This window comes from Physeter macrocephalus, chromosome 20 (genome assembly GCF_002837175.3).
Source record: "Physeter macrocephalus isolate SW-GA chromosome 20, ASM283717v5, whole genome shotgun sequence".
NCBI classification, from domain to species: Eukaryota; Metazoa; Chordata; class Mammalia; order Artiodactyla; family Physeteridae; genus Physeter; species Physeter macrocephalus.
The window spans coordinates 37,295,178-37,308,466 of NC_041233.1; the positions used below are offsets into that span (position 1 = coordinate 37,295,178).

Sequence of the window (13,289 nt, forward strand, 5' to 3'; positions counted from 1 at the left end):
GTTTGCTTCTGATTAATTGTTTCCTTATAGTAGATTTCAAGAAGTAGAATTACAGCGCGGTGACATAATGCTTTCTATAATGGTTCTGTAGCTTTACAGTGCCACCACAACTAATTAGGAATACCCCCCTCACCACAGCATATCCAGCATGGGGAATTATTTTCAGAGGGTTTTATTTTACTTTATTTATTTTTTGCTATTGAGTTAGGTATAAGGTGATATAGTGGAGTTATTTTAATTGGCCATGGAGAAAGGTATTACTCTGAGAAAACAGAAGAGACAATGGAGAACATTTAAAATTGCTGTCCTCCTTCATTTTTTCCCAGGCCTTTCCAGATGGGGAGTGGTGCTGGCTGCCTCCAGGTGCTCTAGTTTCCTGGCTGGTGGGAGGCAACAGCCTTACGTAGGTGGACGGTGCCTGTGCGTGCAGTGGTCCCTCACTCTCCAGCGCCTCCCCTGCAGGAAGCCGGCAGCCCCGGCTCCAGTAACGGACGGCTCGCACAGGCTCTGGGCTCACAGCCTCTGTCTCTGAATCCGCAGCACGTATGCCTGGGTCCGCTGGCCTGCACTCTCTGGAGTGGTCCTATCCCCTGCAGTCAGAACTTAGCCATCAGACATAGTTCGTTCTGGGAGTACCACCAAGAAGCTCCTGTCAAACCCTCTGCTTTCCTCTATTCATTTAGACAGTTTGCCCTTCCCTAATATGAACCCAACCTTCTTCCGTGGGTCACATCCAGAACCTTGCCAGCACCATCTGGTTGGTGCCGTGTTAGGATCCACGGAGCACAGATGGGAATCTGTGGCAGAACTTTAATTGCTATGACCAGGCAAAGTGACAGCTTTGAAAAAATGACGCTCAGCCTCATTGACCCAAATGAGTGAGTGGTGGACGGTCCTGGGGGTGGAGATTCACCACTAGGTGAGGCAGGGTAGTCACGTTTTAGAACACCACCTCCGCACTGCTCAGGCTGATTCCAGAGGACAGCAGGCACGTGTGCGCACAACAGCTCTCAGACCAGGCTTAGCTGGCAGCCTCTGGGGCAGGTGTGATGGAAACTGTGCTGCTGCCAGCAGCTGTGGGCCTGGGGGTACCAGTGTGCCTGGCAGGCCTCCCCAGTGCCTCAGGAACATGTCCCCAGGGAGCAAGACCTCTGGCCAGGTCTGGACACATAACCATCCATAAGCCAAGCCAGACCCTGCACAGGCCAACCTGAGGGCCAAGACTGAGGCTCTGAGTCACCGGCTGCCAGGCAGCGAGACTGGATATGAACCCGGATCCTTTGGACTTGAAAAGTCACACCTTTTAAACTATGACCTGACCTCCCTGCCTTCTTCCCAGTTTAGTTTCCAGGGGCATGTGTGTTTTTGAGGTTCCCTTAATGTGATGCTCAAACTTGAGCATGCCTGAAAAAATCCCTGGACAGCTTGTGAAAACCTAGGTTTCGGGGCCCCACTCCCAGAGTTTCTGATTCAGTAGATCTGGGTGGGGCCCAAGAATTCACATTTCTGACAAGTTCCCAGATGATGCTTGTGCTGCTGGCTGGGACCCCACACACTGCAAGTCAGTGCCCTTGCATATTAATAGCGGTGTGTGTTGTTTCTGGATGCAAGACAGTGTAGGAGAGCACAGAGCATGAGGATGCTAATGGTGTCTCTGTTTGGGTTATGATAAAAGGACTGCTGACTCTCCCCAGCTGAGTCTGAACCCTGGAAAGCGATGGTACTGAGAAGCCAGCCATTGACCCGTGAATAGACACACACACACACACACACACACACACACACACACACACACCCACAGACTTTGGAATCACTGAATCACTCCGAGTCTCTCTTTCCTCATCTGGGGCCCAATAGTAAAAGGGAGAGTGGAATATCTCCCCAAGTAGCTGGGTTAAGGGTCCCTCGCATAACCTGTGGTTCCGTCCCCTGTCCCTAGGCCTTGTATGGACACACACAGGCTGTCACATGCCTGGCAGCATCGGTAACCTTCAGCCTCCTGGTGAGTGGCTCCCAAGACTGCTCATGTATCCTGTGGGACCTGGACCACCTCAGCCGTGTAGCCTGCCTGCCCACCCACAGGGAGAGCATATCTGCCATTGCCATCAGCGATGTGTCGGTGAGGCCCCTCTTTCTCAAATGTCTGTGTCCTCAACATGTCCATGATTCTGCATGGTGGCATGGTGGCCAGTGCCCCGAGAGGAAACCTAGGGGCAAAGACCACCCCAGAGTGTTGAGAGACCCCAGATGTGTGGAGCATTCTCTACACAGGCAGAGTAGAGCCTCAAGTCTCAATTTGGGTCTTGATTTTATTTTTTTGCTTCTTTATTTTTTTCCCTCAGGGGCTGGGGTAGTGGGAGGTGTCTCTTCTAACACAGGCATCAGGGAGTTGGGGCAGGAAGTTGGCTTAGGTGAGAGATCTTCTGGGTTGACTGAGTAATTCAGCTAGCTGACTGCAAATCCGTGTTGACTTAGCAGGTGCCTCTGGTCTCCAAGGCAGGAAGTGCCTCTGCTTGTCCCTCCATGCTGGCTACCAAAGATAAGCCTGTCAGGAATGTGTGTGTGTGTGTGTGTGTGTGTGTGTGTGTGTGTGTGTGTGTGTGTGATAGACTAATATATATATGTATCAGTGTATACATATATCAGTGATATATATCTCTCTATCTCAGTGTGGAGCTTCTTCTACACTGGAATTCCCATCATAGGGTATGGGGCTTTCCGAGGATCCAGAGACTCTGCATCTGCTAATAGAAAAACCTAGCGGCCTGGAGCCTGGATAGACTGAGCAGGGGTACCATAGGAGGAGGAAGAGATGATGAAGGAGCCTCCTGGTGCTAACTTTGGCTGAAAGTGGTGATCCAGATAGGCTTGAATCCAGGATGAATGTTAGATGGGCAAATGGATGATGGTGGATGGATGGATGGATGGTGGGTGAATGGATGAATGGGTACATGTACTGGGGAAACCACCCTGATCTGGGAGAAAATTAATTCATAAGGAATTATGTCCCCAGACCTCAGAGAAGACTGATATCAGGACAACAACTTGTTTAACTCAACTTGTCCTGGAGCTGGTTGAGTTCACTGAGTGCCTGCTGGGCCCTGCGCTGGGTGCTTGGCAGAGATGTATCAGACATGGTCCCCAGCCTCAGGCAGACTCCACCAAACAATTCAGGAAGGGACATGATGGAGCCCAGCCCAGAGGGCTGCAGAGGGGCATGGAGCTCCCTACCTCCCTTCTGTGGTCAGGGCAAGGTTCAAAGGCATGGCCCCAGATGGCTCTTGGGGTCCTTGGTGGGTCCTTGGTGACAGTGACCACTACTCTATTGGGTACAAAATAGACAAGGACTTGAGAAGAAAACACTCTGGACATAAACATTTCGGAAGATGCAATGGGCAGATTTCTCCTCAGAAATTCCCCCTGTGGCGGGTGGGGGGAACCTTACCCCATTTTATGAGCCACATGCAGTCATTCAAACCTCTGTACCCTGCCCTCCACCAGGTGTCATCCAAAGCTGCTTCATGGGGACAGGGCTGGCCAGCCAGGTGTAGACCCCGTGTCCAGGCCAGGGGTGGTGTCCAGGCTGGGTCTTCTATGCCAGTCAGTACGCTGCCAGGGAGAGGGCTGTGGGAGGAGCCCAAAGGGTGAGCCGGTCGGTCTGTGCTGGGGAAAGCAGTATCCAAACACTTGATTGCAGTATGAAGAGAACCAGAAATGTACAGTTGTGCGAAAACACAGCAGACCTATGAGTCTGCTGGGAAGAAGTGGGTGTCTTAGGAGGTCTGGGAGTACCTTGGTTAGTCCTCAGAAGACGACACGTTGAGGGTGCTTGGGTGTACAAACCGAGTGGCCGGGCAGATGGGTAGGCAGTGACTCCCGCCTGAAGTGAAGCCCACTCTCACTGCTGCAGGGCACCATCGTCTCCTGTGCGGGAGCCCACTTGTCCCTGTGGAGTGTCAACGGACAACCCTTGGCCAGCATTACCACGGCCTGGGGCCCAGAAGGAGCCATAACCTGCTGCTGCGTGATGGAGGGGCCAGCATGGGACACAAGCCATGTCATCATCACAGGGAGTCAGGATGGCATGGTCCGGGTAGGTGTGTCTTGGGCAGAATGAGGGCATGGTACAAGAAATGTGTTCATCTCCCTTCTACCCACTTCCTCTAAGGGTCAAATCTGCAGGCTGCATTTAAGACCATCCCAGACCACGTCCCCACACAGCAAGTGAGGGCAAAAGCAAGGCTCTTTCCAGGCAAAAAGTAAATAAAATTATATAATACATAAAATTATATAAAATTTTATACATACATATACTCATACAATGAAATAAATACTTACTGCCACAAGGTATAAAAGCTGAATGGTCAAATGCATAAGAACATAGGCCATTACTGAAAAGAGACATTTGGGCCATCCATTCATCCATCCACTAATCCATCCACCCATCCAACTATTTATCTCTCTACCTACTCATCCATCCATTCACTATTCCATTCATTCATCCATCCTTTCATTCTTCATCCATCCTTCCACCTACCCATCCACCCACTTACATGTCCCTCCAACTATCCATCCATCTGTACACCTAACATTCATTGAACTCTGGCTCTGTACCAAGTTCATACAAGCCATAGGGGACACAGAGATTAATGATAAACAGGCCCTTGTCCTCAAGATGCTCACATTCTAGAAGAGAAGACAAACAGAAAATACATGAATGTGGTTCATGCTGTGACTGGGATAATCAAAGAGTGCCATGGATCCTCTGAGGAGGGCCATGGACAGAGAGATCATCAAGAAACCAAGAAGACAACGAAGGAGAAACATGAGGTGGGAGGTGTAGCACGAAGAACAAAATACAGGTCATTTTTCCGAGACTGACGGAGGAGGAAGGAATGAATAAGATAAGGAATAATTAAGAGCCCTACTCAAGAAACTGTCACTTGAAATCCACAGTTTATGAGAGGGAATGTCAATTGAATGCCACTAGGTATTCAAGAAAATGCCCTTTGAATTCTCCACACATTTGTGAAAGCTCACTGTGTGCCAGCACGGCTAAAACGCAGCCCTGTCCTCCCAGAGCCTCGACGCCCAAAGTCTCAGAATAATCATGGAGGTGATGCTTCAGGAAGCAGAATGAGTAGCGTGGTGAGGGTCCAAGGGGAGCATGGATTTATTTCCAGCAGAGAGAGGTGGCATTTCAGCAGAGCCTTGAGGATGAGGAGAGGTCCGGGCATATGGAGAAGGCCATGCAGGCTGGCGCACCAGCGTGCGTGGACAGGAGAGTTGACTGAGGAGAACCCCCCGAGAAATCTCCTTACAGGGCCCCATCCGTCGGCTGGGAGGGCCAGGGTCGCTGCAGAGAGCAGGGTGTCCTGGGTTGGCCAAAACATGAGGAGGCAACGGAAGTCCGGGCTGGGTGGGCCGTGGTCGGCACTGGGTCAGTCAGAGGAGCCTGGGCGGCTGAGCAGCTGCTGCCTTTCCTTCGTGGGGCCCCCAGAGCAGGAGCGGGAGTCTTCCAGGGGCTCAGCCCTCATCCATTCAGCGCAGTAACTGAGCTCCCGGGACGGCTTGGCACTGGGCTAGACCCGGCATGGCGCTCACAGCAGCATGTAAGTGGAGGCTGCTCGTTGCCCTGTGGGGACAGCAAGTCCAGGCTCAGCAAGTGAGACACCATCTCTGCTCAGCCTGAGGGCGCCCACTGCAGGCCTGGGACCAAGGACCAGACACAGAGGACGGGAGGCCCTGCTGCTGAGTGGTGAGGGAGGCTTCCAGGGATGGTGGCAGACAGACAAGAGGGCACTAGCTAAGTAAAATGATAGTAAGCTGGCTGCCGAGCCTCGTCCCTGTAGGTAAGGGGTTGGGGGAGATGCCCCATGACCCAGAGGTGGGGAGGGAACTTATCCAGTCTGCAGCTGTGCTTGGCCAAACCCCCGCGCAGGGAAACTGAAGCCTAAGCAGGCTTTTCTCCCGAGAATATGGCAACATCAAAAGTGAAAGGGGGCCATGCCCCCCTTCCCTTGGGGTCCCCCAGGTGTGGAGGAGTGGATGGGCCCCGAGCCTGCAGACAGGTTCACTGCCCCAGCCCATGGCATGTTCTCTGTTCTGGACAGATCTGGAAGACCGAGGAGCTGAAGATGTCTGTTCCCGGGCAGGCAGCGCCAGAGGGGCCCTGGGCTCCACCTCCAAGCCCCAGAGGTAACTGCTGTGCTAGTGATGCCTGTGGGGTGCCCTTGGCTTGCTCAGTCCTCCCTCCCCTCTCCTCTCCTTGGCCCGAGGGCTGCAGCTCCATCAGGCCTGCAGAACCCAGGGAAGCCATCGAGTCTCTTGGGATGTTGCCAAGTTTGCAGGTGAGGAGCACAGTTTTCTGAGAGCTGCTGGCGGAGCGTGAAGCGCTGTTTCAAAGCCTCCCTGAGTACCAGACTCATGCTGCAGGGATCAGCGAGCTCTGGGATGCTTCTCGGGCGTGTGAACAGCGGTGACGGTGGTTGTGGGGCTCCGGAGCCCCAGGAGGGGGACACACCCAGCAGGGCTTGGTTTGATGCTCTCCATCTTCCTGGGTGACTCTTAAATGCCAAACTCCCCAGCCCAGGACTTGGATCCAGCTGGCTGTTGGCCTGGACTGCCAGGCTGCAGACAGGAGCAGGGACGGCTTTGCTGTGTCCCGGGGAGAGGAAGTGGTTCCATAGGCCCCTGTCTGCCCTGCCGATCCTGACTCAACCCCCCTACTCTCCATGGCAAGTTCCTCAAAGTGAGTCTGAGGGTCACCTGCGTCAGCATCGCCCAGGAGGCTCATGGAACATTGAGATCCGGGACCTGTTCTCAACCCAACCTCAGGGAAAAGGTTGGAGGTGGTTAGAGTTCCCATGTCTAACAAGTCCCCAGGTGAGTGGTGGTGTCGCCGAAGTAAGAGAACCACCGTCCCTCAGCAGAGCTCTCTTTGGTTGTGGCAGCTGGGCCTGAAGCAAGAAAATCTGTTCTGCCTTCTGCCATCATGGCCTCTGGCACCAGCACCGCCGTGGCCACCGTCACAGAGCTGGGAGGGAGAGAGCTGACCGTGAGCAGTGTCCACTGTGCACGCTTCCCGCGCATTCTCATATTTCTCACGGCAACCCCACGAGGAAGATGCTACGATGACACCTGTGTGAGAAATAAGGAAACTGAGGCAAGGAGCAGTCCAGCAACTTGCCCAAAGTGACCCAGAAGCGCATTACTACTATCGTTCTCATCTCTGCCGCCAGAGTAGACACGCCCACTGCCAAAATGAGCCCAGCCGCCGGCACCAGACCGTCCCCTCCAGGATGAGCGCGGGCACAAACCTCACCACCAAGGCCGTCACCTCCTCTTCTCACCTCCCTGGGGCCCCGCCATCACCTCCTCCAGTGCAGCCAAGCTTTCTCAGTTCTGTCTTCATCAAAGGCTCTGGCCCAGAACTGAGACATCCTTCTTCGTGCCCACGATTCAAGAAAGCATGTTACCATGATGGGAGAACTCTCCTGTCATCATGAGTCCTTCTGGTTTGCTCTGCATTTCAGGACCCATGACCATCCACTAGAGAGAATTTTCCAGGTTGTGGAGGGTTGCCTTCTAAAGGGAGTAGCCATTTTTAGTTAGTTCATCTCTGAAGTGTGCTCCGCACGTCCTTGATTCACTTAGTCACCGATTCATGGATTCTTTATTCACGTAGTAGGGGCATTTGCTCAGCCCCTACTAGGTCCTAAGATCTACATGGGAATCCCTTCCTTCCAGATAACACCATCTGGGCCGACCAGAGTGGTGACCCTACAAGAATCTACAACCACTGTGGATTCAGTTCACTGGTCCTACGATCTCTAGGGTCCTTTGGGACCACAAGGAATCAGCCCATCTTAGTGTAAAAAGAGACACGTGAGGATTGCGCATTCTAAGGAACTCACAGCACTTCTTTGGAGAACAGGGACCAAACTCTCTCCCCTGCCTCCACCCACTCAGAGAGCAAGTACGGGGTTCTTATCCTCTGCCTGTTCATGAAGAGATTCTGTGGCACACCTGCTTGAGAGCACACCACTTCAGTCTTGGGCTCAGCTGCCCACTTCTGAAGCTTCCAAGCTCCCATAAGCTAAAGGTATTAGCTCAGTCCATGGTTGATAAGTGGATGTCTGAGCAGGAATGCTGGTTGCGTGGGTGGGTGGATGAATGGTGGGACAGACAGACAAAGGGCACCTCAGAGCCATTCCGTTGGTTCTGGAAGTGCCAATGGATTCACGGGTTTCTACTCAGGATGGACAAGGTTGTGCTCATTGGGAATGGGGTCTCGTGAAATGAGAAGCAAGATGAAAATCAGGAAACAAGGCTCTAGACCCAGCTGTGTCTCCAGCAACCTCTTAGGCCCTCAGTTTCACCCTCTTGTCAATAGAGGTACTTCCTGTACATCCTAACTTGTAGGAAGCAGATGACAGAAAGATAATAGACATAGTCCAAGATCTAGTCAACAAAATGTGGTTCATTATTAACATTTTCTTGGACTACTAAGAGACTTCTCCCCTAACACACCAGCTGGTGACATTAGGGGACTTAAAAGATGGTGTCAGGTGGACAGGAGCCCCAGGCCCACATCCTTCCCGTGCTGCTTGTCCTGACCTGCCTGAGGTCACAACTGTCAAGTAGAATTAACTGCCAGGGTTGCAGTTACAGTACAAGGGAGGATTTGGATGAAATGACACAAGGGCACAGACATATTCATAAAAATCAGGCTGAGCCACCGCTTAGAGTTAGCAAATCCATGTGCAGATTTACAAGCCTAAGCCACTGGAGGGCTTGTTGTTCTCATAATATTGCTTATAACTGTTTTGTTGGAAGGGGACCAGTACTGGGCCTGACACACATATATTTGCACATCTCTTGGTGTGTCTGTTACTGCATTCCTCATATACCTTAAGGGGCAAGAAAGGAGTTCTTTGAGGGTATTGAGGATATTAAGGTTACTGCATTTGTGTGCAGATGTAATCTGATTTCTGCCTGGAATTCATTTATTTGTCATTTGCAGCAAGGACCAACCCAGCTGAGTCCAATTTATTTTAGGAATCGCTCTGTAGATTTGGGCTCAATCTGGTACATAAAAAATGCTTGGGAAAAGCTTGGTTTTTGGATTTTTGCACAAACACAAAATGCACAGAGCTGCCTGCCACCCTGGGACAGCTGGGGAAGCTGCACCACTCCTGCCCTGACTCCAACCAAGTGACTTTGCAGAGACAGACCCAGCTGACGTCTCTCCACCTCACCCTCCAAGAAGGAATTACTGTCTGTCCCCAAATACAGACATTAAAATGACTGAAGTAACAATCATTGAGTTATATTTTTTGAAAAAACGTTCTCTGCATTTAATTATTGGTTGTGGCGTGAGAGGATTTAGATAAGTTGATAATGCCGACTTTATGTAATTTATTTTTACTAGGCAATTATGGGCTGCATTACATTCCTGGCAGCAAGGTATTGTGGGGCATCTTATTAAGCATAAAGCCAGTAAACACTGATGAACAATTTTGCTGAACTAGGCATGCAATTTAGAAAGCAATAATACACAAATCCAATTTGGTACACAATGGATACCGCAGCACGTCAGCACATGTAACTATCACAGCCTGCAAATTAAATTGGGACGGCCCTTTTTGCAACAGCACAGACCAAGATTAAATATATTTTCCCCCTCAATTTAACAAGTTGCTGACCACAAATATAAATATATGTGTATGTGTTTGTGGCCCTGCGTGTAGACGTACACATGCACGTGTGTGAAAACGCTTGGGTTTTCTAACTCCCCTCGCACACTCCTCACAGGTCACAGGTGGGAGAAGAATCTTGCCCTCTGCAGAGAGCTGGATGTCAGCGTTGCTTTGACAGGGAAGCCCAGCAAGACCAGCTCTGCGGTGACAGCTCTGGCTGTGTCCAGGTAACGACGGGCTGGCTGCTCCCGGCCTCCAGCAGAGGGCGCTGTGCCACCCTTAGGAAAGCCCGGGCTGTTCTGCTCAGGCCTCCCCGGCCCTGGGAGGTGGCCTCACTACAGGGACCCAGGGACCCAGAGGGGCCCAGCATGTACAGCATACGGGCAAGGCGGCCGTGTAGGGCCCTAGGAAATGGTTTTTGACACACACATTTTTGCTCTTTCTCTCTCTCACTCTCTTGAATATCTATGAATTCATAAAGAAATCCAGGAGGTAAAAGTGTATTGTTTTGTGATTTTATCCTAAAGAGGGACTTTTTTCCTGAGGTCCACTGCTGATTGTTAACATTTGGTATAATGATTATCCTGCGTTACAGAAATTACCTTTCCAGGGCTCTAAGCCAATGTGGAATAGACAAGTGTCACATACTACGTTTGGCTACGTTGTTTTATTCTTCACAATTACCCAGGGGCGGTGCTTACTGTCATTAGCCCATTCTACTCACTAGGAGTGTAGTCTGGGGGCGGGGGGCAGACCTGCTGGAACCACTGCCCTTCCTCCCTCCCTGCCCTGGAGGGGGCCCTTTGGAGTCCATGGTGGTGGGAATGCCGGGCTGAGGCGGGGAGGCTCTGGCTGGAGCCTGTGGGTAGGGGCGGAGGCCCTGAGCCCTAGTTCTTTGCTGGAGAACCTGTCCTTCCTTCTGCCTGCCAGCCTGGCTGCGTATCAGCTCGAGGGAAAAGTTCAGGGCCTCGCCCTGCTCGCTGGAGCCCTGTTCTCTGGGAGCGTCCCCTCAGTGCTTTGGGAGCCACAAGCCTCCTAGTTCAAAGCTGTCCCCGGTTCAAAAGATGCTCCGGTGGGTCAGCTCCCCCCGCTTCAGGTAGAGGCCAGGTACAGGCTCCCGGGGTCCTGGACTGAAGCCCCGCGTTGTAATGCCATGCGCGCAGGCCGGGATAAGCAGGATGCACAGGCTTGCTCTAACACGCTCGTCTGTTCTTTCTCTTCCCAAGAAACCAGACCAAACTCCTGGTCGGCGATGAGAAGGGGAGAATATTCTGCTGGTCCGCAGAGGGTTAGGAGGCGAGAGCTGGTGGAGGCGCCGGCATGGCAGCCGTGTGCCCTGAGGGGCAGCAACACCCAGCAGAAGGGGCAGACTCAGTGCCAGGGGCGCCAAGGAAACCCCCAGCCTCCCTTCCGAAAGGTCCCCAAGGATGTGGCCTCTGGCCGCTAGAGCTACACACCCTGAACTTTGGCCTTGGATCGCACAGGGACGCACTTCTACAAAACAGATACACGCGCCCATCGGGGCTCGTGAGCAGCGCACCGGAAAGCGTGGCTCGAGGGTGCCAACCGGCGCACGAAATCACACGTGACTCACCTTTCAAAGGGCTTACTGCACTGAAAAAACACTGGGCCACTTACTGGAAACTAATGGGAAAGACTGTATTGTTATTTTATTAAAACAACTATTTTCCAAACACAAGAGGGCTCTTGAGTTTAAAATTTCCACCCCTTCTCAATGAGGTGTTTGTCGCTCCACACTTAGAAAGGCAGAAAGGCCTCAGGGACACACAGCCCACTTTCAGAGTGTTTCTCAGCCCCTCCATCTCCCTCGGTGGCATCTGGCTCCTCCCGTGGTCTTGCTTGCTGCGCGGGGCACCTTAGAGAGCGTGGGAGCAGGGGCCCACGCTCGAGGCCCAGCGGCCGTGGCTGGGCTCAGGCCACGGACGCAATGGCTGCCTACCACAGGCGTAGGCCAGTCAGCTGGGAAGACACACCCTGCCTGGGGTGCCTGCTCCCACTCTGCACCCCGCAAGCAGGTGGTGGGTCCCAGCTGGGCTCGGTCTTGGCAGGTTTTTCCAGGGACCTGTCCGTACAATGTCAAGGGCCCCAGTCCACATGCTGGTTTTGGGTTGCAGCTCATCTTGGGAGAATCTGGACTGCCGTGTGACTTTGGTTCTCCATCTGAAAATACACGACGGGTGGCTAGTTAGCCCCTCTGAGGAATTCCAGGACCTTAAGATTCAGGCCTTGGATACTGAAGGCATCACGCTCATTCTCACGTCTTCTCCTCACCCCCAGCATTCTGGAAGCCTTGAAAGGAAATTCACCTGCCTCTTCAATGAAATCCAGCTAAGGTGGGCCTACAGAGATTTGGGGTGGCAACACTCCTTAGCTTTAACTCCCTCCCTGAGATTTTCCTTCTAGAGAATATCAATCTTTCCCATATTTCTCCAAGCCCTGCAGAGGCCCTGTTGGGTGGCCCATCCCAATTTAGCTCAGGCCCGGGGATGGCAAATAAACGCACTCAGTGTCTTATGACTCAGGTCATCTGGTCTCCAGGGGGGCAGTGAGTCAATGTAAAGATAAATATTAATAAAATAGAGGCGGTATGAACTATGTCAAAAATCGTGAGTGAGCGAGAGATAGTTAGGAAATAGTAACCTATCTGTCAACTTCGAGGTCTTTGCAAAGGGAAGGATGGAGGAGGAGACTTGCCTCAGGTCCCGAGCACTCCTCCCTGGGTGAGAAGGGCAGGTGTCTGACCCTGGGGCCAAGGATCATGTCACCTCCTGCATTGTCTGCATGTGCTGTTAGCAGACAGCCCATTTGCAATCCCCTAGTCAGTCTGGGGCTGCACCAGAGGACCATAAATTGAAGAGCAGAGCGCACCCCTCCCCAGGAAGGCCAACAAGCCGGTTCATAAATATCAGGAGCCTGCTGTCATGTTTCAAAACGCAACTCACAGCATTCACCCAGAGCGGAAAGGTCTGCTGGCCTAAAGGCTCTCTTGGGCTCATTCGTTCAACATTTCCTGAGCACCACCTTTTGGTACCCCAAATCACAGGAAAAATGGGGGGGGCGGAGATGGGTCTTGTTGCTGGGGTCTTGGAGCTAAGATGTTTGTGCAAACAAATGTGACCTGAAGTGGAAGGGAGACCTCTCGTGCCCTAGGGAATGTCATTCTGGCTGTAGTCATTAGCTAGGGCTGCCGTCACAAAGTACCACAGGCCAGGGGGTGGGGTGGGGAGGTGGGGGGTGGGAGGGGCCATTTACACAACAGAAGTTTTCTCACAGTTCCAGAGGCCAGAAGTCTGAGAGGAACGTGTCTGCAGAGCTGGTTTATTCCGGGTCCTCCCTCCTTGGCTCACAGATGGTCGCCTTCTCCCTGTGTCTTCACGTGGTTTTCCCTTTGTACCTGTTTATGTCCAAATTTCCTCTTCTTCAAAGAACGTAAGTCATATTGGATTACAGCTTATCTATATGACCTCATTTCACCTCGATTACCTCTTTAAATATGTTATCTCCACATATGGTTAATTCTGAGGTCCTGGGGATGAGGACTTGGATTTGGGGGAAGACACAGTTCAG

At 52.2% G+C, this 13,289-nt stretch overlaps 1 protein-coding gene across 2 annotated transcripts in view; it reads left to right on the top strand.

Annotated features, from left to right (window-relative positions):
* The window catches only part of WDFY4 (WDFY family member 4), a 261,838-nt gene extending 250,445 nt beyond the window's left edge, over nucleotides 1-11,393 (top strand). The window contains exons 57-61 of one of the 2 annotated variants that reach the window (XM_024121405.1): nucleotides 1,940-2,119; nucleotides 3,911-4,093; nucleotides 6,114-6,198; nucleotides 9,817-9,928; nucleotides 10,928-11,393. In XM_024121405.1, the coding sequence (XP_023977173.1) occupies nucleotides 1,940-2,119; nucleotides 3,911-4,093; nucleotides 6,114-6,198; nucleotides 9,817-9,928; nucleotides 10,928-10,994 (627 nt within the window). In that variant the 3' untranslated portion in view covers nucleotides 10,995-11,393. The remainder of the gene's footprint in view (nucleotides 1-1,939; nucleotides 2,120-3,910; nucleotides 4,094-6,113; nucleotides 6,199-9,816; nucleotides 9,929-10,927) is intronic. The other variant, XM_024121406.2, reaches the window with a different exon arrangement.
* The last annotated feature ends 1,896 nt before the right edge of the window (nucleotides 11,394-13,289 follow it).